At 37.2% G+C, this 26,451-nt stretch overlaps 1 protein-coding gene across 2 annotated transcripts; it reads right to left on the reverse strand.

Moving 5' to 3' along the window:
• Window positions 1-770: 770 nt before the first annotated feature.
• LOC110713392 lies at window positions 771-26,101 on the reverse strand. Of its 2 annotated transcripts, XM_021891845.1 has the most exons (5): window positions 25,712-26,101; window positions 2,535-2,750; window positions 2,367-2,459; window positions 1,417-1,530; window positions 771-1,334 (listed from the first exon to the last, which is right to left on the reverse strand). In XM_021891845.1, exons 2-5 carry the CDS (start codon window positions 2,703-2,705, stop codon window positions 1,071-1,073), a joined length of 642 nt encoding a protein of 213 aa, XP_021747537.1. In that variant the 5' UTR covers window positions 2,706-2,750; window positions 25,712-26,101; the 3' UTR covers window positions 771-1,070. The 2 variants fall into 2 exon arrangements, with proteins under 2 accessions (XP_021747537.1, XP_021747536.1); XM_021891844.1 differs by lacking the exon at window positions 25,712-26,101 and having other exon boundaries at window positions 2,535-3,167.
• Window positions 26,102-26,451: the final 350 nt, after the last annotated feature.

A 26,451-nucleotide genomic window follows, 5' to 3' on the forward strand; every position in this document is an offset into this window, starting at 1 on the left:
TTCGATTTTTATGCCACGGGTATGTACGTGGCAAAAAAATTCACTTGCCACGAATATTAATGTGGCTAACAAGTTCTTCGCCACAAATTCTACTGTGGCTAATAAACTTGGTTGTCACAAACATTACCGTGACCAGTAATCTTCTTTGCCACAAATATTACCGTGGCTAATAAACTTTGTCACCGCAATATACCGTAGCTAATTTATTTGTTTGCCACAAATAATACCGTGGAAAATAAACCATTGCCACATTGCTACCGTGGCAAATAATATCTCCTTGACACTATTGATCATCGTGGCTACTAATTTCAATAGGCATAAGCTTTAATTTGTTGCAGCATTATCTATGATATAAGCATAACTGAATATTACAGATGGAGTTTTCCTCAAATATGTTATATTTGTCATTGCAGAAATAGATACATAACATTAAAAAAAATCATATTAATGTCTTGGAATCCAGTACATTCAAACATACTTGAGTTTGATATCCATACATACAAACATACTATAAATCAATTGTCTCATTGTCTCATCACTAGCTCACTCTTACCCAAAAAAAAATAAAAAAAAAATAAAAAAGAACACTCAAATCATGTTGCTAAAGAACAATATATACTCTATATATACCATGTGACAATATGTCTGTGCTCCGCTCCTTTTTACCTACAATAAATAAATAGATAAATGATCAAGTTGGTATAAGCCAATCGTAATGAATATAAGCCAATCGTAATGAATATAAGCCATTCGTAATGAATGTGAGTTTTAGGAAGGCTTTAAGCCAATCGTAAGAGGTCAAGATTCTTTAGCTTTAAAAAATGTAACAATTGTATTGAATATAAGATAAAATGTATAATGCATAACCGGTGAAGATAGCATTACTTACTTCATTCCTTTGAACCTTGACATCCTGAATCATCAGAATCTGATGAACTTCCTGCTCCAAGAAAATCCAGAAGTTGACTAAACTTCTTCTCCCAAACTGCATTATTATCAGCAATTTTTCTTTCCACGTCATTCTTAACAGCTTCCGCCTCTTTTTTGGCTTGTTCAGCTTCTAATTTAGCCTATTCTGCTTCTGTTCTAGCATTTTCAGCTTCTTTTCTTGCATCTTCAATTGCTTCATCTGCTTTCTTTTTAACTTCATTCACCTCTTGAGTAAGATCAATTCGAGAGGGCTTTACTTTAAAATGTTGCATAATACTTCTACCAGGTCCATATGCTTTCAAATACCCATGTGTATCTTTGCCAAGCACATCCTGAATAATTTGCTCATCTGTTTTCTCATTAAGACCTTGCTCTCTTTGTTCCTTTAATTTGTTTATCTCATCCTATGAATAAACATTATTAAGTTAGAAGATAAGATGGTAAATGTTAAATGGAAAATAACAAACATAAAACTTATAAACTTACTACTGCATGAGTGTTAATTGCCAAATTGATTGCATTCACAGCCTTCTCAGATTTTCTTGTACGAGTTGCAACCAATACATCAACTCGAGAACACTTCCCGCCATTCTTCTTCCTCTACAAACATTACAGAATTTTTAGAATCAAATTACACTCCTAATTATTGTACGTTTGCATATTTTGAATAAGTGCGAGAATTACTTCGTAAAATTTTAGTGGTTTGGAAGCTAATGACATTTAGTTATGTACAATAGAATTTAATTTTCCATGTGTTCAGAATTCAGCTAATAAAAAAAATAAAAAATAAAAAAAAAACAAAAAATTATAATTAGGTGTGTGCTGGAAAGGGGCGTGGGTGGTGTGCAGGAATGCTAGGGAAGGGGGGCGTGGGTGGTGACATGGTGTGCAGGAATGCCAGGGAAGGGGGGCGTGGGTGGTGACGTGGTGTGCAGGAATGCTAGGGCGAGGGGGGCTAGTGTGAAAGCAGGCAGGTAAGTGGTAGGAGGGAGTGGGGGTTGTTATGTATGAAAGGACTAGGTTGGTATGTAGGAAATCCAGGGAAGGGGGGCTGGTGTGCAAGTAGGGAGGGGATGTAGGTAAGTGTAGGCAGGTGGCATCTGGCAGGAGGGGGTCGGGGCAGGTGTGCAGGCAGGGAAGGGGCTGGTATGCAGGAAGGGAGGGGGCTAGTGTGTAGGGCTTGTGTGCAGGTCATAGAAAATGCAGCAACAGCAGGGGAGCACTCTCCACCCACAACAGCCTGCAACACTAACCACTTACAACTGCAACAGATGCTTGTCTCATTAGTTTATTTAGTGTAGCCTTTTGAGCTCTTTGGAAAATGATAAAATGTAGTAAAGGTAGTAATTAAGGCTTGATGTGACATCATAGAGTATTGTAGTCCTATATATGGCAAGAATCAAAAGTTAAAATTAGAAAGAGCAGTTGTTACATACTATTTCTTGTCTAGTGCGACCGAAGCTTTTAGTGCCATTATAGTGAGGCATCTTCAGATGTGCCCTACTTTCACTTGCTTTTTTGCTCTTCTCCTACAATAAAAAGGATTTAATACATAATATACGTTAATTATATAAGAATAAAGATATACTATCTGTATATTTTACCATAACCGCCTCTTCACTCCAATAGTCAACCAAGAACTTACATTCCACTTTAGTCAGATGACTAGGCTTATTTTTAAGACGTTCTTCTTTTGTTTTCAAGTTTTTATCATTAAAGTAATTTGATTTCAATTTTCTCCTAGCACCTCTGAATAAACGTTGTGCATGTTTCATAACACACTCCCACCTATTTTCAGGGTCATCAAATGACCACTTCTCCTGCAAAAGACAAAGATAAATTAATTATTGCTCATACATCAAGTTGACAATGTTTCATTGTTAATAAGAGAAAGAAAAACCCCATAAACATGTTTATTATGATAACATATTACCGTGATGCAACCCACAAATGGTCTAATGTTTCAGATTTATAATCGTCCCAACATTTAACTTGTACCGAACATATAGCTTTATTTCGAACTTGTTGACCCAAGAAGAAAGAAAATAATGAAGCATTATCACCAATAGCCACACCATCATCGTCAAACTCCACATTCAGTTTTTCCCCAGGAGGTAACAGGGTAAGCTTTCTACAATATATTGTTCCTCTTTTTTTTTTTTTGCAGCACCTGTATCAAGCATAAGCTCACTGGGTAGTGAATTGACATGACTTGAAGCATATTGTCATATATATATGTTTTAAGGAATAATAAAGTCAAACCTGATGAAATGTTAAGGTCCTCATTCTCTGGTACAGTTATGAGTTCCTTGTCGTTCAATGGTTCAGTATCCAAAGATGCATCTTCAAGTTCAAGTGGTTGACCAATCTGTCGTCCTTCCTCATCATAGCCCCCCTCAGCGGTGTTATTATTCTCCCTTGTTTCTCCAATTTCTTCATCTTTTTCTGTTTACACGTATAGAATAAAAACAAGTCTTTACTGAAGTGATGAGTTCCTTGAAAAATGTACTCAACTTCACTATTACATCGTACACTTTGGGTATGGACACCCAACGAATTGCAAGTGGCAATAGTTGTTCCATAAGCACATAACAATCATGGGTCTTTAGACCATAAATTTTACGCTTATCGAGGTTTATGCGTTTAGAGCTGTTAGAAGAATATCCATCGGGAACCTTTAAATTCTCTAAAAACTTACACACTTTTTCCTTTTGTGCCTTAGACAAGGTGTATAGTGCCGGAGGAATATGCCACTTTCCATCTCATAATGTAGGAGCAAGATGTTTCATAACCTTCAAATGCTTTAAATCATGTCTAGCCTTTATATTGTCTTTTGACTTCCCATCAATATCTAGCAATGTACCAAGAATATTGTCAAGCACATTTTTTTCAATATGCATGACATCAAGATTGTGACGAAGTAAGAGGTTACTCTAATATGGCAATTCAAAAAAATTGCTTTTCTTCTTCCAATTATCATCCCTCTTTGGCAATTCATTGTTTTACCAAATTTCATGCCTTCAAGGTCCTTTAGTTGTTCTAAAATCTCATTGGAAGATAATTTCCTAGGAGGACCTCTTTTTTCTACTTTCCCATTAAAGGATTTATTATCTCTCCATTTATGATCGGTAGGTAGAAATTGACGATTGTCCATGTAACAACATTTCCCCTAATTTGGTAGCCGAGCAGAGCTAGTTTCTTTCATACAATGAGGACATGCTTTATAGCCTTTGGTAGACCACCCTGATAAGTTTGCATACGCAGGAAAATCATTTATGGTCCATAACAATGAAGCACGCATTTGAAAGTACTCATTACTTGAAGCATCATAAGTCTGACCTCCAGTTTCCCACAATTCTTTTAACTCCTCGATTAATGGTTGCAAATCCACATCAATGTTATTTCCCGGTCCACTTTTCCCTGGAATTAACAAAGATAATATTGTGTAAGGTTGTTTCATACACATCAATGGAGGGAGATTGTACACAACAACCACGACTGGCCATATATTATAGTCACTTCTAAGCCCGCCAAATGGATTGAATCTATCACTTGCTAAACCCAACCTAATGTTATGAGTCTCTGCAGAAAAAGTAGGATATTCTTTATCTAAATGCTTCCAAGCTTCACTATCTGCTGGGTATCTAAGTACTCCGTCATCTTCTCGTTTATCAGAGTGCCACCTCATCTCATTTGCTGTTTTGGACGACATGAATAGCCTTTGCAACCTCAAAGTTAGTGGGAAATAGCGTAACACTTTAGGAGAAGCTTTATCACGCTTAGTATCGTATATGGAACACTTTTCAAGGTTAGCATTCTCTTTCCAAAATAGCATACAATCATTTTAACATGCTTCTATTTTTTCATAATCGAAACCAAGATTAGTAATTATCTTATGTGCTTCATAATAATTTGATGGCAAATCAGCAACTTTAGGCAAAGCATTTCAGAACATATGAAGCATACTAGTAAAAGCTTTATTAGTCATGCCATCCATACATTTGATTTGGAATAACTTCAAAATGAATGACAATTTAGAAAATTCATTATACCCAGGGTATAAAGTTTGTTGAGCATCTCTCATCAAATTTTCAAACATTTTTGCCTCTTTTGTATCCTTTTTATATCTAGGTTGATCAAACTCCTTAGGCTGTTGCTCCTCATCTAACATGTCATCTATGTCATCATTATTAGAAACTCCGGGACTAAACCTGTCATGGATCATTCTAAATATATCATCATGAGCACTATCTCCCAAATCATTTCTACTTTTCTTTTGTGGGGGTTTGAATTCTCCATGATAGATCCAACGAACATAACCTTGCACGATTCCATTCACTATCAAGTCGGTGTAAATTTCGTCTCTTGTTTTATGTGGACCATTGTTGCATCGATTACCAGGGCAAGGTACCTTCTTTTCCTCCTCTCCTAAATCACTATTTGTTTCTAAGTCACCAAAAGCAAATTGAAGAAAGGAATTAACTCCATCTATATATAGATTGTTTGTCCTATTAGCACACCTGTAGGCGTCGTTTGAAGTGCGCCTACGTTAAAAGCATGTGTGAACATGCTTGGCACTCATAGGAAGTGAGAATTGACATTACGATTAGGGACAACGATTAGGGACAAATAAAGTAGGGAGCCGCCAACAAGTTTTTAAGGAACTTGTAAATCGTTCACGGATCATAAAAGGCAATCACGATAAGGGACAACGAAGGCAACAACAATTGACCCGTGAAGGTTACACCCCATTCATAATCCATGAGATTACTAACTCCATATGGTTCGGAACAACGAAAGGAGGATCGGGGATGATGGTACGAAGTGAGTCATGGAGTCACATTCGCCCGTATTGGCCTCTACTCGATTCTTAAATTGAAGAGCATTCCTGTGATCTCAAAGGCATACAAACAAAATATTCAATTCGCTCCAAACTATTATTTAGCTAAATTGGTTTAAAATTAATGCACACATAATTCTAAAAATTTGGTGATCACTTCAATTAATAATAAAATTAAAAAGGAACCTAAACCGGTTGTCCAAATTATCTTATTTAGGCGTGATTTTCAATTACATATTCCCTTAAACATGCAATATGGTGACTAAAATAAATAATAGAACCAACATTAACATAAAAACCAATTTAATCACAATTCTAACAACATAAAAAAAATCGTTAGAAAATAATAATAAAAAGAGCATGATCCTTACTTTGAATCTGTTTGCTTGCAACTACAAAATAATAAACGAGTTAGTAACTTCAAGGAAATAATAAAACAATAACTAAATTAAATTAAATAAAATAAAGTTGATTTTGGGGCCAAACCCTCAAACGATTCTACCTTTCACGCCTTGGCTTAAGGACAGAACCTCGAGTGAAATATGGACTCCATTGAGTGCTTGAAGAAGGAATTTTGAAGTGAAAAGGGTAGGCTAGTGTTTAGGTTAATAGCATAGAAGAGAGAAAATAAGAATCATCAAATTCTAGTTGCCCCGTACATCAGAAATGAGGGGGTATTTATAGGGAAAATGTGCTGAAGGAGCACACGGAACCCTAAAATGATAAAAAAAAAACCTAAAAAAGTATACCGTGACACGGTCAGACTGTACCGTCAGACGGTACACTTTCCCGTGACACTGTACAGTTTTGGAGCGACGCGGGAAATTTTCAGAAAACGGAATGAAAAACGCGTTAAGGGTTTACGCGAAAAGGACACGGAACATCCCGTGGCACGGCAGACCTCCCGTGTCACGGGAAGTCCCCCCGTCAGACGGGAAGGGTTTCCGTGACACGGTCAGGCTATACCGTGACACGGTCAGTTCCAGTCCATTTTTCCGTCTAAATTCATTTTTAACCCTAATTTCTTTCGACTTTTTAAGTGCCGATTGATAATTTCGGGCTTTTTCCTGACTTTTATTATTCGGGCTAAAATAAGAAAATAATGAAATAAAAATAAATAAAATATTTGGGCCAAAAATAAATAATAAAATAATAAAATAAAAGGTTTGGGCTTAAAATTAATTAACAAGCTTGGGCTAAAATTAAAACTATGCTTTTACCAAATACCAAGACTAATCCATGGACCTTTTAAAAATAAGAATTTAATAAAATACGATTTTTTAAGCACTCTCGGGATTAAATACTAAACCCGACCAATAGAGGCGGTGAAAGGTTATTTATCATTGGGTTTGGTTTTGGGGAGACATTTTTAGGTGTCTACAGAAGCCCCCACTTTGACTGAGTTTGTAGAAACGTTAGTTTCGAAAACGATAGTCAAAGTAGTCGATAGGGACGGAGAATGATTTAAGATGCTCTGCGATCCTAAATCATTCTGTATACGCCGATACCTGCAGAAAAATGTTAATTCCACAGATAAAAGAGTAACGAGATAGAATACGTATCTGGCACCAGTGTGTCGGTGACAAACGAGTTTGGCAGCTTCTTAAGCTTGAAGGAATCTATCGAGTGACATTGGTTGAAACGCTTTCCATGTTTGAGGAAAGCCAACTGAAGAGTTTGGCAGTTTTCTAAGCCTGAAGAAAGCTACCGGATAATACCTTCCATGCCTGAGGAAAGTCGACGAACGAATTTGGTCTCATTCTATGCTTGAAGAATTCCACCGATAATGCCTTCCATACTTGAGGAAAGCCGACAAAGGAATTTGACGGTTTTCTATACTTGAAGAAAAATCCACCGATAATGCTTTCCAAGCTTGAGGAAAGCCGACTTGGCGGTGAAGGTTCTATGGGCACTCAAGAGGGGGGGGGGTGAATTGAGTGTTAAGTAATCATTGGCAATTTTTGCTTCTTTTCGAATTATGGTTAAGGGACCAGTTGTGCTGGTTCCCTTATGCAGCGGAATATAATAAAGCAATAAAGAACACAACAAATTTAACGAGGTTCAGCCAACTCTGGCCTACGTCCTCCTATCCTAAGTCCTTTATTAATCTACTCCGAATAACAAAGACAAAGAACACTCTGCTGTTCCCTACTCCGGGAACCAGCAAACCCCACACTCTACTCCGAGTATGCTCTCAACTTACCCTCGTAAGTTCTAAACGTGTTTGAACTCACAAACACTCACCCAGCCTTTAGCCTCTTTGCCAAAGACTCAATTACAAGATCAAAACTCTCTAATGATCTAACTCTCAAAAGTTAATGTAGAGAAAATATTAAACACTAGATGCTCTTGTATATGATTCAATAATGGATTTAGTGCTTTTGCTCTCAATAATGAAAAACTCCTTTTTATGCGTGTGAGAGATCTATTTAGATTATTAGCGAATAGATTGTATTTATAGTCTTAGAAAACCGAAACCCTAGTTACCATAAATCATGCCAATAAGATAAACATGATTTAGGTAAGTATTTATCTTTAATTGATTCTATTATAAGATAAAATCAACTCAAGATAATTACTCCTAGTTTTTAGGTATTTAAAGATTATATCACATCTATTTACAGCTGCCAAGATATATTTTCAAAACTGAATTTTCAATAAAAAATCTTTTTATAAAATCTTTTTTAAAATCGCAGCTCTAATAACCTGATCAGTTAACCTGGTCCCCAGACCTGGTTCCCTGAGTTGAACATGTTATGAAATTTGTTCCAATCCTTGTACCAAATTTCACAACGATGCTCGATATATTTAAAGCACTTTATATATCCATTAATAAACCATACTACGGAGCATTTACATGAAGATCCTGAAAAGCTCTTTCTTGATGTGGATCTTCCTTCATGTAAACTTCAAGTCTTGAAAACCTTCTTTAGATAACCTTAATTGTAACCAATGGAACTTTCTTCAATCTCTTCGAAAGTCCTATCTGCTTCAAGACTTGGAATCAACTTATATTCTGCACAATCAATAAGGTTAATGCACAATATAAAGTAAGTGATTGCTGTACCACGTAGCAACCATGGAAACAGTACATACTGGTTCCCTACCAGTACATAACACTTTTATCATATAACTGTTTCCTGTATAAAGACAAGTTAGTGCAATAGATAACTCATATAATCAATAACTTATCTAGGAAAACAGTGTTCTATTTTAGTTGGTTCCCCCAACTGTATTGAACACTTTCAAAGACCTGTTTCCCTTAGCTGTTTGTCATCATTCAAAACTATCAATCAAAACCTAAGGGACTCAACAAATTCCCCCTTTTTGATGATGACAAACTCTTGAAGTTCTTGAACCTGTGGACATGCTCAAAAAGAAAACCGTCAAAAACTTCAAGGACTCAAAACTCTTTGGAACAAGTCAGTTAGGCTAACTGGTCCCCTATAAAGAAAATAGAAAATACGAAATAAAAAGACTCAAACTGACTCAATCTAAACTAGCTAAACCTCAAACTAACTCAATCTAAACTAGCTAAACCTTAGGCTTCAACTTCAAACTACTTCCCCCTTTTGGCATCATTAAAAAGTATCCACAAGTAAAAGCAATGTGCACAAGTTAATGTGCTTATCCATACAATGGCATCAACCACCATTCAAGCATTATGCTGCAAAAAGAGATTAGTCAAACAGTTCATACCATAGCAGAGTTAGTAGTTCATACAAGCCAACAAAGTTCAACCAAAGAAGCCCAAATCCATCCAAAAAGAAAGTTCATGGAATGGAGAGAAGTAGTCAGACCAACAAAATCAGTTATTTTAGAATAAACATGAGGGTGAGGAAACAAGAACAGAAACAGCATCACTCCTCATCATCATTCTCGTTCCCTTCCTCCTCCTCGAACTTTGCAACATCTTCTGTATTATCATCTGATTCCTCTTCATCCTTGTCACCATGCTCTGCTTAAACCAAAATCATTATATTACTAAGCATATTCTTGTGATTCCCCAATCTGTTTCAAAACCACTTCCTGACCTGCTGGTTCCTCTATTTTTTTTTTTTTTTTTTTTTATAAATCATGAGAGATCCGCACTTATTCATAAAGTTCTCCTTGTTGCATAACGAGTACAAGACTAGCATCACATCAATCAAGCAAAGACCTCCACCCTTTTGTGGTGTGAAAGGTTCTTGCTGGTACCCTTTTTCTCTTGGTTTCCGGAAGAGAATTAATGGATTGTTCCTCCTACACCTTCTCACTGAACTTCTTTAATGAAGATTGAGTTACTCTACTTCGTACCATGGTCTTAACAATGAGTGTCTCCTCATTGTAACCAACAATCTCTATTTCATCCTCTTCACTCTGACTTTTCCGAATTTCCTCCAACTTCGGGCTTAAGGACATTTGAGCTTCCTTCTGATGTTCCCCCTGAGACTGAGCTGGTTCCTTGAGTGAACAGTAACCGAATGAACAATGATGAATTTAAAGCATACGAGAGAGAGAAAGAGAATTTCGAGTGATGATGATTGATGATCTGCACAAAGGGTTAGTGTAATTTTTTAATAATGAAGCACAAAGAGAGAAGAAGGAAAGAAAAGAGTTAGTTGAGCCAATAAAAAGCAACTGTAAAGGATATTTTTAAATTGAAATCAAAAATTTGGTAATTATCTTTTACCATAATTATCTCAACCAACTATAAATAAGGCATATGATATGTTTGCCTTTTATATGGGATTAAATAACTGAAATAAGATAAATTCCTTCCAAAAGGAAATATCTTATAGTAATCTTCCGAAAATAAAAGATATTATCGGATGACATATCAGAGCTGGTCTGCTGTTTCCCTTTGCTGGTACCTGTATAGAACCATGTCACGCTGTTTCTGGCAATTCAGCCTGATTCCACCTGTTTCTTACAACAATGATTCTCAATCCTTTTGAGATTTTGAACCATCTACACAACACTTGAAAGATATCAACATAAGTATGTACACACACTATACAAGAGAATACCATTCTAACCAATCATTGAAGGAAGTAATTGAAGCCAATACCTAAAATCTAACTAGACCTAAAAGGACTCTTAACCTACAAAAAGACTCTCTACACAAAGGCTTTGTGAAGATATCAGCAATTTGATCTTCACTTTTACAAAACAACATCTCCACAATCCTTTTTCCACATTGTCTCTTAAAAAATGGTGTCTTATTTCAATGTGTTTTGTCTTGGAGTGTTGCACAGGATTCTTTGAAATATTGATTGCACTAGTGTTATCACAAAAAATAGGAACACTTTTATAAATAACACCAAAATCTTTCAGCTGGTTCCTTATCCACAGTAGCTGGGAACAGCATGAAGCTGCAGCTATATATTCAGACTCTGCTGTGGATAGGGCCACTGAATTTTGCTTTTTAGAACCCCATGAAATTAGACAAGAGCCAAGTAAGTGTGCCATACCTGATGTGCTCTTTCTATCAACTAAGAAACCGGCATAATCTGCATCTGTGTATCCAATAAGATCAATGGTACTGCCTTTGGGGTACCACAATCCCAGATTTGCTGTTCCTACAAGATACCTAAGTATCCTTCTAACAGCCTTCAAGTGAGATTCCTTTGGATTGCTTTGAAACCTAGCACACAAACCAACAGAAAACACAATGTCAGGTCTACTAGCTGTTAGGTAAAGTAGAGAACCTATCATTCCTCTATAAAGAGAAGCTTCAACATCTTTTCCCTTAAGATCAGCATCTAATTTTGTAGATGGGGGAACAGGTGTATCATAAGCTTTGCTGTTCTCCATGCCGAATTTTTTCAGCAACTCTTTTAAGTACTTTTGTTGATGGATCATTATTCCATCATCCATTTGCTTAATCTGCAGCCCTAGGAAGAATCCTAGTTCTCCCATCATGCTCATTTCAAATTCACTCTGCATAAGATTAGCAAATTCATCACATAAAACCTGATTAGTAGCACCAAATAAAATATCATCAACATAAATTTGTACTACAATCAAGTGTTTCCCCCTGGTTCTTATGAACAAGGTCTTGTCTACTGTTCCCCTCTTGTAATCATTTGCCATCAAGAAATTGGACAATCTTTCATACCAAGCCCTCGGAGCTTGTTTCAACCCATATAATGCTTTGTCCAACTTGTACACATGTTGGGGGAACAGTGCATCTTCAAAACCAGGTGGCTGCTCCACATATACTTCTTCCTTTAAATATCCATTGAGGAAGGCAGTCTTTACATCCATCTGAAACAGCTTAAAATTCATGTGAGCAGCATAAGCAATTAAAATCCTAATAGCCTCTAGCCTAGCTACTGGTGCAAACGTCTCATCATAGTCAATTCCTTCTTGTTGATTGTACCCTTGCACCACTAGCCTTGTTTTGTTTCTGACTATAGTACCAAGGTCATCTAACTTGTTTCTAAAGACCCATCTAGTGCCAATGACTGATCTTTCCTTGGGACGGGGAACCAGGTGCCAAACCTGGTTCCTCTGAAACTGATTTAACTCATCTTGCATAGCTAGTACCCAATCAGGATCAGTCAATGCCATTTTATAGTCAGTAGGCTCTACATTAGACAGGAAAGAATAGAAAGCACAAAAGTTTTGAAAAACATTTGTTCTCGTTTGAATCCCCTTATTTATATCACTAATTATTTGATCAGTGGGATGAGAAGATTGATATCTATAACTTTTAAAATTAAGACTGTTTTGTGCTTTCTCATTAAGTTGGGAACCAGCATGTTCATGGATCTCTCCTTCTTCTGAGGAGCCAGGAGGATTCACATTCATGCTGTTTCCTCTATCATTACTTACCTCAGGTTCAGGGGTGGTACCTTCTTCTGTTCCCCCTGAACTCATTACCTGTCTATTATTTGAGGAACCATCAGGACTTGGTTCCCCTTCAGAGTCCTCATTATCTTCATTTTCTCCTCTAGGCACTTCATCATTATCATCTGGTGGAGTATTTGGTAGGCCTAGATCTGCTTGTACTTCATCCGTGGGACCAGTATACTGGTTCCCCGTGAAATCCATCAATCCAATCACTTCATCAGGTTGTACCTGCGCAATCTCAGAAGACATGTTAAATTCATCAAAAATGACATGGACACTCTCCTCAACACAAAGAGTCCTTTTATTGAAGACTCTATATGCTTTGCTGTGAGAAGAGTATCCAAGAAAGATTCCCTCATCACTTCTAGGATCAAACTTATCAAGTTGATTCTTCCCATTATTATGCACATAACATTTACATCCAAAGACACGAAAGTATGTGATGTTGGGCTTTCGACCTTTAAGAAGTTCATAGGGAGTCTTATTTAACTTTGGTCTAATGAGACCTCTATTCAATATATAGCAAGCAGTGTCAACAGCTTCTCCCCAAAAACTCTTTGGGAGACCACTCTCAATGAGCATCGTCCTCGGCATCTCCTCAAGAGTTCTATTCTTCCTTTCTACAACACCATTTTGTTGAGGTGTTCTAGGGGCTGAGAAGTTGTGATTAACTCCATGTTCCCTACAATAATCAATAAAGTTAGCATTATCAAATTCAGTACCATGGTCTGATCTTACCGAGACCAGCTTGTGGGTGAGCTGGTTCTCCACTTGTTTCACCAATGTTACCCATTCTTCAAACGTTTCATCCTTTGTGTGTAACATCATTACCCAAGTGTACCTAGAATAATCATCAACCATAACACAGACATATCTATGACCTCTTCGACTTTGTACTCTCATGGGACCACACAAGTCAATATGTACAAGTTCGAAGGGTCTGCTGGTACTCATAATAGTTTTAGGCTTAAAAGAAATTTTGACCTGTTTCCCCCTTACACATTCAGAACAAACTTTATCAGCTTCATACTTAATGTTAGGAAGGCCTACAACTAGGTCACGTATTTTAAGTTTGTTTAGAAGTGTTAGGCTAGCATGTCCAAACCTCTTATGCCAAATCCATTGATTATTGTCAGAAACAGCTCTCAAACAGATGGACTTGTCTTGAGGGATTTTATCTAAGAAGGTGATGTAAACATCATGCTTCCTGGTTCCCTCACATACAAGTTCTCCTGTTTGTGAGTTAACTATGTGACATAGGTTGGCTTGAAACTCAACTCTATTACCTTTGTCACATAATTGAGAAATACTCAAGAGATTATGTTGCAAGCCTTCAACATAATAAACATCATCTATTGCGTTAGAAAGTGTCTTACCAACCTTACCTAAACCAGTGATGGTTCCCTTGCTGTTATCCCCAAAGGTGACACTTCCTCCATCAAAGGCCACTAGTGAAAGGAATTGATCTTTATCCCCGGACATGTGTCTTGAGCAACCACTGTCCAAATACCAATAGGTGTCTCCCTTCACTCTATCCTGCAAGAGCAAATCAAACATTAGTTTTAGGAACCCAAACATACTTGGGTCCCTTTTCAACAACATTAACATCTTGTTGATCCTTTCTTCTCCACACATATTTTACACCCTTGCTGTTCTTATTAGCACTAATTTTCTTAGCTGGACATTCATGTATCTTATGTCCATTTTTACCACAATGAAAACACACATGCATCTCTTTAGTCATGACATACTTGCCTCGTTGATATTCTTTGATCCAGGTGGTTTCTCTGGGAGACCAGTTAGTCCTGGTTCTCTGTCTAGTATAACCAAGACCAACTTTTCCTCTGTTTCCTCTTGATGAAGTCAGGTAATTTAAGGATTCTTGAGCATTCAATAATTTGTCCACATGTCTATGACTATCATTAAGTTCTTTTTCTCTGGTTTCAAGTGTTTTAGTTAACAATTCGTTTTTCTCTTTAAGAAAATCAAAGTTACTTTTTAAAGCTTCGAATTGTAGATTAAGCTTTGAAACCATAGAGTCAATAGACATGTCAACAACCACTGGTTGCTTGTCCTTTTTCAGTTGATTGATTTCCGCATGCAAATCACAAATATTACTTTCATACTTATCAATCGTATTACTGACATCTACACTGGTACCTGTAGGGGAAACAGTGAACTGTGCAGCTTTAAGTGAAGCAATTTCCTTGTGAGAGTTTTCCAGGTTGTAAGCCAATGTTTCAAAGGCCTTCAACAAGGAAGTTCTAGTACACGAATTTGCTTTACTTATAGCTACTGAAAAATCAAGAGTATCACTAGTGGTTGATAAGTCTCTAGGGAACCAGGAGGTCAGATCCTCTTCACCATCAATTGGTTCAAACGATCTTTCCTTTTCTAGTTCCACTTTACACTTGTCCAATTCAACCTCTAGTTCTGCTACTTGATTTTTTAGTTCATAACAGACTCCTTCTAGATGATCACAACTAGCAATAGCAATATTACATTCACCACGTTTTTCTTTTAATTCTCTTTTGCAAGTTATGTATGTTTCACTTAGTTTATAGCATTCATCTAGTAAGGAATCAATACAAGCAAGCATATTTTCTCTATCATATTCATGCATATCTTCTCTAATTTGCTCTAAGCTTACCTTGCGTTCATGTAGTACATCCTTCTTTTCCATAAAGCATTTGTTGAATGTACTGGTTCCCCCTCTGGTTCCTGGACCAGTGCTGTTTTCCTTGATGTTTGTAAAGGCAGTTAGGCAAACATCTGAGTTGGGTGATCCTTCTTCTTCATCTGACCCTGAGTCAGAGTCTCCCCACATGGAAGCTATCATGGCATTCTTGTATGCTTGTTTATCTCCGGATTTAGACTGTTTGTCATTCCACTTAGGACAATCTCGAATAAGATGTCCTTTTTCTCCACACTTGAAACATCCTGTAGAAGAAGAATTAGAGTTAGATTTTTTATAGTTTTTAAAATGCTTACCTTTGAAATTCTTTCTTTGATCTCGAAGAGATCTCTCAAATCTTTTTGCAATCATGCTAATTTCATCTTCATCATCTTCTACTGTTCCCTTAAGCGCCATGCCTCTTGCTGGTTCCTTCTCAGACTTAGAGTCAATCAGCATCTCATGAGTCATAAGGGAACCAATCAGCTGTTCCAGAGACAAGGTAGACAGATCCTTTGCTTCATATACTGCTGTTACCTTGGCTGTCCATGCATCTGTTAAACTACGCAATAATTTTCTCACAAGATCCTCGTTAGATAAATTTTTACCAAGAGATCTAAGATCATTTACAATAGTCATAAACCTACGAAAGCAATCATTGATTTTTTCATTTTTATTCATGGCAAACAATTCATATTTAGACATGATTAAATCAATTTTAGACCGTTTTACCTCACTGGTTCCCTCAAACGCAAGTTCAAGGGTGTCCCATATCTCCTTAGCACTACTGCAGCCAGATATACGATTTGTTTCGGTCTCACCTATTGCTTGTTGTAGTATTGACATTGCCTTAGCATTCTTCTCCAGCAACTTGTAATCAGCAGTGACCAATTCGCTATCTTTCTTGGGAACCTGGTTCCCCTCAACATCTATCTTGAGAATGATATTTGGACCATTTTTAACTACGAGCCAGCATTCATAATCAATACCCATAATAACATTCTGGATCCTGTTCTTCCACCAAGCATAATTATTTCCATTAAACTTGGGTGACTTGTTGTCATAACCGATTGCACTTAATTCTTGAGTACTCATTCTTAACTCCTCTAGATGTTACTCTTTCGAGAAGCTTAGGCTCTGATACCAATTGAAGGTTCTATGGGCACTCAAGAGGGGGGGGTGAATTGAGTGTTAAGTAATCGTTGGCAATTTTTGCTTCTTTTCGAATTATGGTTAAGGGACCAGTTGTGCTGGTTCCCTTATGCAGCGGAATATAATAAAGCAATAAAGAACACAACAAATTTAACGAGGTTCAGCCAACTCTGGCCTACGTCCTCCTATCCTAAGTCCTTTATTAATCTACTCCGAATAACAAAGACAAAGAACACTCTGCTGTTCCCTACTCCGGGAACCAGCAAACCCCACACTCTACTCCGAGTATGCTCTCAACTTACCCTCGTAAGTTCTAAACGTGTTTGAACTCACAAACACTCACCCAGCCTTTAGCCTCTTTGCCAAAGACTCAATTACAAGATCAAAACTCTCTAATGATCTAACTCTCAAAAGTTAATGTAGAGAAAATATTAAACACTAGATGCTCTTGTATATGATTCAATAATGGATTTAGTGCTTTTGCTCTCAATAATGAAAAACTCCTTTTTATGCGTGTGAGAGATCTATTTAGATTATTAGCGAATAGATTGTATTTATAGTCTTAGAAAACCGAAACCCTAGTTACCATAAATCATGCCAATAAGATAAACATGATTTAGGTAAGTATTTATCTTTAATTGATTCTATTATAAGATAAAATCAACTCAAGATAATTACTCCTAGTTTTTAAGTATTTAAAGATTATATCACATCTATTTACAGCTGCCAAGATATATTTTCAAAACTGAATTTTCAATAAAAAATCTTTTTATAAAATCTTTTTTAAAATCGCAGCTCTAATAACCTGATCAGTTAACCTGGTCCCCAGACCTGGTTCCCTGAGTTGAACATGTTATGAAATTTGTTCCAATCCTTGTACCAAATTTCACAACGATGCTCGATATATTTAAAGCACTTTATATATCCATTAATAAACCATACTACGGAGCATTTACATGAAGATCCTAAAAAGCTCTTTCTTGATGTGGATCTTCCTTCATGTAAACTTCAAGTCTTGAAAACCTTCTTTAGATAACCTCAATTGTAACCAATGGAACTTTCTTCAATCTCTTCGAAAGTCCTATCTGCTTCAAGACTTGGAATCAACTTATATTCTGCACAATCAATAAGGTTAATGCACAATATAAAGTAAGTGACTGCTGTACCACGTAGCAACCATGGAAACAGTACATACTGGTTCCCTACCAGTACATAACACTTTTATCATATAATTGTTTCCTGTATAAAGACAAGTTAGTGCAATAGATAACTCATATAATCAATAACTTATCTAGGAAAACAGTGTTCTATTTTAGTTGGTTCCCCCAACTGTATTGAACACTTTCAAAGACCTGTTTCCCTTAGCTGTTTGTCATCATTCAAAACTATCAATCAAAACCTAAGGGACTCAACAGGCGGTTTTCTATACTTGAAGAAAAATCCACCGATAACGCTTTCCAAGCCTGAGGAAAGCCGACTTGGCGGTTTTCTATACTTGAAGAAAAATCCACCGATAACGCTTTCCAAGCCTGAGGAAAGCCGACTTGGCGGTTTTCTATACTTGAAGAAAAATCCACCGATAACGCTTTCCAAGCCTGAGGAAAGCCGACTTGGCGGTTTTCTATACTTGAAGAAAAATCCACCGATAACGTTTTCCAAGCCTGAGAAAAGCCGACTGATGAATATGGTGTCATTCTATGCTTGAAGAATTCCACCGATAATGCCTTCCATGCTTGAGGAAAGCCGACTTGGCGGTTTTCTATACTTGAAAAAAAATCCACCGGATATACTTTCCATGCTTGAGGAAAGTCGAAAGATGATGAGATTGCAAGTCTCTGCGTATCGAGAACCTTGCGTCATGAAATGATGGTGGTCCGCTTGTCCCCGGACGTGGGTTGTAGATGGTCCGCTTTTCCCCGGACGTGGGCTGTAGTTGGTTCGCTTGTCCCGAACGTGGGTTGTAGTTGGTTCGCTTGTCCCCGAACGTGGGCTGTAGATAAGACCTGCAAAATAAAATTTGCCAGGGGACTCGTATAGACTATGATTGACTTGACCAACTGACTTGACCAAGTTTGACTTGACATGACATGACATGTGTATGACTTGTGAGTGTGTGTGTGTGTGTGTATATATATGTGTGTGTGCAGACACAAGCAAACGAAGATGCAAAAGCAAAAATTTTCCATCAATTTTTATCATGAGTGGAGGGTACCGACTTTTTCCCGAAAAAGAAAGATGTAAAAATTGAACTTTTATTTTCGAACTTCCTTCGATGAAAACTTGGAAAAAGTTTTTTGAATTTCCCCAAAATAAAATAATGAAAAAGGAAAGAAGTTTTGAACTTCCTACTTGAGCAAGACGAAATGAATCGTATGGATTGAATTGCTTGTCCTGAAAATAATGTATGCATGATGCAAGCTCTTAGGCCAGGAGGCTAAGGACAATTACATCATATGACACGATAGATGAATGAACTTAAGTCATGGAGCTAAGCATCATATATGGTGTAAAGAAGCGTTTTGAACGTCACTTAGGTCTGGAAGCTAAGCACGTATAGTGATTATTACATAATGAACGTTGCTTAGGTCAGGGAGCTAAGCACGATATTCTTTGTATGATTAAAAATCATTGATATATAAATGTTTCTTAGCACATTATGCGAAACAATGAACATTGCTCAGGTCAGGAAGCTAAGCAAGTATGCAATGTTTCTTCTACTGAATGTTGTCTTTAAATATGATGAAGCATGCACAGTGTTGAAACAAGATTTCATGATAAAGTGCTCTTAAAGGGAAGGATGATTGATATGGATGTGTGAGTGAAGTGTGTGAATGTGATACTAAGGTTGGCTGCAAGGGTAATAGCCCTGAAGACTTCAGGCTGGGTAAGCTAATGTGATTTGGGTTCAAGCCCCCAAGTCTAGCTCTAAATGGTTAGGGATAAGCATTGGATATTCTTTGACTCGATCATGCATGGATATGAATATGAATGTGGCCGCACCTCGATGTGAGGTTGCCTACGTATCCATTAGGAATCAGGCCGAACGTAGCTCTAACCGAACTTTGCACAAGTGTATGTACACCTCAAAGAGGTCTTTCAAGGGTTGTAATGTGGTTAAGTTGATGGTTTAAGGAAGAAAGGGGTAAAAGGCTCAAGACCCGAGAGAATCCCCAAGATATGCAATTGTGTATTTGAAAATTTTGAATTTTGCAAGTTTATTTTAAACATATTTTTTTTTGCTTTGAACTTTTTTTTTTCATTCTTTTGAATCAATGTAGGCAATCTCAGATCATGCGGTCCATCACTCACTTAGCATTCATGTTTCTCAGGCACGGTACCAAGCACTCGATGAGAGACGCAATTTGAGACGTGTTCATATCAAAGACATTGGAACACTTACCTTTAGACATTGTTTTATTTTTGCTTTGCTACTTTTTTTTTTTTGCTTTTTGAATGTTATACAATTACACATCTTCAAATCCCAGAGTTGAGTGAATGTGGGTTGAAGAAATGAAGGCCAAACGTTAGACGAGGCTCAAAGTGGTTGATGAAGAACTGGATATGTGATTGAGTGGTTAATGGGGAATGACAGGGTTGCAAAGGTGCCTCAAATCATTGGTGTACCTTGTGTTTAGTTCAGCAATTTTTTTTTTTTTTTTTTTTTTTTTTTTTGCTAATCACATGATCGAATGTAAGAAAGAGATGCTCATTTATGAAGAAGGTAAGAGATGTGACACATAGACACATGGATAACGGGAACCTACGCTAGACTTATTGGGGGAGAGGGTTGAAACAAAAGAATAAAAAAAAGCATGAAATCTTGCACGAAGGATCTGTGTGCCTTGTATTCATTACTTTTTGCCGCCTGGAGGGACAGGAAGTTTATTTGCATCCATCAAGTCTTGAATGACGTCCTTTAAATTCCAACATTGCTCCGTAGTGTGGCCCCTTCCTTGATGTTACTTGCAATGGGCATTGGGATTGCATTTGGCGCTCCTTTCTTCAGGTTTTGGCTCTGAAAATGGTCCAATAGGTGTGATCAGGCCTTAACTGTAAAGGCGATCAAAGGCCGCATCATAAGTCATTCCTAAAGGAGTGTAAGTTCTTTTCTTCTTGGGCAATGGAGTATCAAGAGCTAACACTTCATTGAGATCAACTTGGCTTATATTGTTGGTAGTATTTTCGTGCTTCGAAGACCAAGAATAAGGATGGTCGATCTTCTTGTTTTTCCAAGTGTTATTATTGTTACTACCAGCAGTCTTTATTAGCTCATCCTCGATATTGATGCTGATGTCGTATACAGCTTCGAAAGTGTTCAGTGGAAGAAATTTGAGATGTTCCCTATATTTATGAGTTAGATTTTGAATAAAGAGGCGAACCATCTCTCTTTCTTTGGGGGGATCTACCAAGAGTGAAGCTCTTTCCCTCCACCTATTCAGGTAAGCGGTGAAGCCTTCATTCTCTTTCTGTTTGAGAATGGAGAGTTCACATTCAAAAGTTTTAGTTTGAATGTTACACTTGTAACGATTCATGAAACTTTCGGTGACATCTTGCCAAGTCACAGTACGCTTGGCATCTAGGGAATAGAGCTATTGTTGGCAAGCATGTTCTAAGGAGAGAGGGAACATCGTAGGGAAGAGTGTTACGTCCAATCCCTTAAGAGCCATGGTTGCAGAGAACGCCTTCAAATGGAATATTGGATTGTCAGTAGGCTTGAACTTTGGAATATCAGCAGTGGAGAACTTTTCAGGAAGTCTGTCCTTCACATTCAAAGGAGTGGGAGGCCGAAATCCTCAGAAATCTTACTCATTTGTTCCTTCAGTTTGTAAGGGTGGAAACAGTGACCTTGTTTTGTTCCATGGTAGTGACCCTAGTGGTAAGGGTTTGCATCATGGAAGACAGTGCCTCAATGGATTTGTTGATGTTCTCAATGTCTTCTTTAGTGGCCATTGAAAGGTGATGAGTAACGGAGATGACAAAGTTCTCTTTGATCGCCTATTAGATCTGAGAGATTGTTGCGGTAATGGCTCGAACCGTATTGGTCTATCTCTGTTCCTTGAACAAGTATTGTGACATAATTCACTTAATTGTTTGACGCATTGCTCAAGATAGGAAAGGAAGGAAAAAAAATAGACATTTGAAAATAGGTGAGAAAACTCAACTCATTTTTTATTATGACGAAAAAAGGGTGCATGAACCTAATATACGATCATAAACGACCTGGTGCACGACTCGAGTCGGAACATAAAGAAAGTGTGTGGACTATACTTGACTCGTGAGTGACTAAGTGATGTTATAAGACTCGTGGTATGATCGTATGGCTAGACATGTGAACAATAACCAAAATGACTGACGCGAGGACCAAATTAACACGGAAGACTTGACTGACGCCTTTTTTTTTTTTTTTTGCTTCCGTGACACGGGACATTTCTCCGGTCAGACGGGATAGCATCCTGTGTCACGGGAATATTTGACATTTTTTATTTTTTTTCCGTGACACGGGACATTTCTCCCGTCAGACGGGATAAATTCCCGTGTCACGGGAGTCTCTCTTTCCTTTTTTTTTTTTGATAGGGGTGACGTGGCACGGGACATTTCTCCCGTCAGACGGGATAAATTCCCGTGTCACGGGAGTCTCTCTTTCCTTTTTTTTTTAACACCAAAACAAGACTTCCTTAAAATACGGTCAAAAAAGTGGTGCACGACTTAAAGCAAAAAAATTGTGTGAACACGACATGTGAGTGATTAAGTGAGGTTATGGACGCGTGTTTAGACCGTATAGCTAGACACGACTCAAAACTGGACACAACATTCGCACAAAAATCGAGAAAAAGACTGACAGGACACTTTCCTGGGCACCGTGTCACGGTGCAGACTGTCGTGACACGGTGCAGTCTACCGTCAAACGGTAGACTTTCCCGTGTCACGGCACTGTTCACCGTGACACGGCAGAACATGTCGTGACACGGTGCGCAGTTCCAGGTCAATTTTGTGATTTTTTCAGATTTTAATCGAATTTAAGTTCGTACTAATTACTATGTGAGAATAAAAACCCTCGTTCATGGGTTAAACAAAAAGAGCAAACACATGAGGGTTAGCACCAAACAACCACATAGCATTTAGGCACAATGATGTAAAAAAGTTCGCAACCTAGGGTCGAGATCTATGTTCAACTATTGGTCAAGCTTTGGGTGTCAAAGGGGTACCATGGTTAAGAGTTTGGACGCATTAGCAAGGCAGTCTCCCTTGAGGGTGTATGCCAACAGGCGGCTCCGCGAGTTCGTGATGAAATGGAACTCGACTCCATGGTTTGGGTGGATTGAATAACTCGGATGAACCCTTATTGCCATGAGCGTTTTTGGGTCGATAGAGCTTAAATCCCCCGGGGCTAAGACGCATGTAGAACACATACGTTTTTTCAGAAAAATCGAAGGAAGTCGACTATGAGAAAAGAAAATAGGCTACCGGAATGATTTTAGGACTGCCGTGACACGGCAGACTCTGCCGTGACACAGCAGTCAGAAAATCTGACTGATGCCCTATTTGCTTTTGCGCGCAACCAAGTTATCCAATTTTTCCTACGGGACAGACCTGAATGCGACGTTAAAACGTCTATGCAAATGCAAAAAATGCCAAATTAATCACAGGAATATTTTTTCAAGAATCTTTCAATTCTCATCCACTCATCTTAATTAAATACCGATCACTCAAATCTTTGAAGTGCGCCTACGTTAAAAACATGTGTGAATATGCTTGGCACTCATAGGAAGTGAGAATTGTCATTACGATTAGGGACAACGATTAGGGACAAATAAAGTATGGAGCCGCCAACAAGTTTTTAAGGAACTTGTAAACCGTTCACGGATCATAAAAGGCAATCACGATAAGGGACAACGAAGTCAACAACAATTGACCCGTGAAGTTTACACCCCATTCATAATCCATGAGATTACTAACTCCATATGGTTCGGAACCACGAAAGGAGGATCAGGGATGATGGTACGAAGTGAGTCATGGAGTCACATTCGCCCGTATTGGCCTCTACTCGATTCTTAAATTGAAGAGCATTCCTGTGATCTCAAAGGTATACAAACAAAATATTCAATTCGCTCCAAACTATTATTTAGCTAAATTGGTTTAAAATTAATGCACACATAATTCTAAAAATTTGGTGATCACTTCAATTAATAATAAGATTAAAAAGGAACCTAAACCGGTTGTCCAAATTATCTTATTTAGGCGTGATTTTCAATTACATATTCCCTTAAACATGCAATATGGTGACCAAAATAAATAATAGAACCAACATTAACATAAAAACCAATTTAATCATAATTCTAACAACATAAAAAAAATTCGTTAGAAAAATAATAATAAAAAGAGCATGATCCTTACTTTGAATCTGTTTGCTTGCAACTACAAAATAATAAACGAGTTAGTAACTTCAAGGAAATAATAAAACAATAACTAAATTAAATTAAATAAAATAAAGTTGATTTTGGGGCCAAACCCTCAAACGATTCTACCTTTCACGCCTTGGCTTAAGGACAGAACCTCGAGTGAAATATGGACTCCATTGAGTGCTTGAAGAAGGAATTTTGAAGTGAAAAGGGTAGGCTAGTGTTTAGGTTAATAGCATAGAAGAGAGAAAATAAGAATCATCAAATTCTAGTTGCCCCGTACATCAGAAATGAGGGGGTATTTATAGGGAAAATGTGCTGAAGGAGCACACGGAACCCTAAAATGATAAAAAAAAACCTAAAAAAGTATACCGTGACACGGTCAGACTGTACCGTGACACGGTCAGACTGTACCGTCAGACGGTACACTTTCCCGTGACACTGTACAGTTTTGGAGCGACGCGGGAAATTTTCAGAAAACGGAATGAAAAACGCGTTAAGGGTTTACGCGGAAAGGACACGGAACATCCCGTGGCACGGCAGACCCCCGTGTCACGGGAAGTCCCCCCGTCAGACGGGAAGGGTTTCCGTGACACGGTCAGGCTATACCGTGACACGGTCAGTTCCAGTCCATTTTTCCGTCTAAATTCATTTTTAACCCTAATTTCTTTCGACTTTTTAAGTGCCGATTGATAATTTCGGGCTTTTTCCTGACTTTTATTATTCGGGCTAAAATAAGAAAATAATGAAATAAAAATAAATAAAATATTTGGGCCAAAAATAAATAATAAAATAATAAAATAAAAGGTTTGGGCTTAAAATTAATTAACAAGCTTGGGCTAAAATTAAAACTATGCTTTTACCAAATACCAAGACTAATCCATGGACCTTTTAAAAATAAGAATTTAATAAAATACGATTTTTAAAGCACTCTCGGGTTTAAATACTAAACCCGACCAATAGAGGCGGTGAAAGGTTATTTATCATCGGGTTTGGTTTTAGGGAGACATTTTTAGGTGTCTACAAGACCTCATCCACTCTAACCTCTTTTGAACATCCAGAGTATCCATGTGAAAGAAGAGCTATGAATCCGAAGAGAGCTAGTTTTAAAAAAAATGATAAGTAATAATAATAAAAAAAAATAATAATAATAATTACTAAGTAGTCATACCCAAGTCAATCTGCACCCATCAAATATAACCCCTCCCCACGTATCCCATTAGACTGATCATAAGCATATATCAGCGCATCCAAACAATATAGCACTTAAGAAAAAACAAATTAATTTTATCTAGCATTAGACTACTCAGAATCAATATTTCAGCGGATGCAAGCATGATATCAGTTAAGAAAAGCATATCAATTTTACCAAGCAGTAAACTGATCAGAAGCAATATATCATCGTATATAAGCAACATATCTGAAACTTGTGCATATCATACCCACAATTGATTTGTTTACATGTATTCAGACCAAATAGATCAATTACCAGAGCATGCAAAGAACTAATATGAACAAAGAAATTGAATAGTACACTAACTATCACAGACTTGACCTAAAAAAAATAGAATAGATTATACCCAAAAAAAATCAATTAACCTTTACAAAAATCGAATTAATTAATCTAAAATATATATGATACCATCCGAAAAGGAGAAAATTAAAGAATACAAATCAATTGAACACAACATTCACGCCAAAATCGCAAAATTGATAAAATTTAGAGTATAATTCTTTTCAAGCATATCAACTATTAGAATACAAATTTGTCGACGAGAGGGTGCAATTGGTACCATATTCAAATTAAAAGAAGTTAAATTACCGTATATTTCATACAATAAAACACAAAACCTAACAAAATTATGAATACTATCTTACCTTGGTCTTTCAAGGAATTGAAGGAACTGTCTTGTGAATGGTCTTTCAACGAATTCAAGGAATTTGTTTTTCACTCTATTAGCGTTTGGATGCGAACTGCAATGACTCTCAACTCTCAAGCAAAACAAGGTTTTACAAATCTGAGAGGACTTTTTTTTTATTTCCTTTCTTGAATATTGACGGCTAATTAAACATGAAAGTGAGTTTAAGCGCCTAATTAGTTTGGGTTGTGTGTTTTGATTTTGTTTTTTTTTTTTAACTTAAGGGAAATATTTATTAATCATATTATAATTATAATATACTCCGTAATGTGTTTTCAATAAAAATACTACATCTGTTAAATATTAGTTGCAACTTTGGGTATTATTTGAGAGACATAAATATTCCAAAGTTGCAACTAATATTTAACGGAGGTAGTAATAATAATTTTAATATAATGTATGCAATACTACACCGTACACTAGTCTAACCTTTAGGGTCGCATAAATCTCCGATCTCGATATATATCAAACTAATTCTTGTTCAAATCGGGTCAATTTTGGACAAATACTTTAAGACAAACTCAAATTAGTCAATTAGTTATATTATGTCACATTTACAAGGGTGAACGCACCATGCCACTAAGAAACAACATCGGGTCAATAGTTGTACTTTAGCTTATCCAGATCAAATCAAGTTCGAGTAATCACTTCTCATTAGACCATCTTTTATGAATTATTTGAAGGGAAAACATATTCATG

This window comes from Chenopodium quinoa, unplaced genomic scaffold (genome assembly GCF_001683475.1).
Source record: "Chenopodium quinoa cultivar QQ74 unplaced genomic scaffold, ASM168347v1, whole genome shotgun sequence".
NCBI lineage: Eukaryota > Viridiplantae > Streptophyta > Magnoliopsida > Caryophyllales > Amaranthaceae > Chenopodium > Chenopodium quinoa.

Excerpts from the sequence above, each read along its gene's own strand:
- LOC110713392 (XM_021891845.1), bottom strand. The coding sequence starts at position 2,705 with ATGAAACATGCACAACGTTTATTCAGAGGTGCTAGGAGAAAATTGAAA. Across the intron at positions 1,531-2,366 it reads GTCGCACTAGACAAGAAATA|AGGAAGAAGAATGGCGGGAA; the intron begins GTATGTAACAAC and ends TAATGTTTGTAG. Across the intron at positions 1,335-1,416 it reads CAATTAACACTCATGCAGTA|GATGAGATAAACAAATTAAA; the intron begins GTAAGTTTATAA and ends GTTTATTCATAG.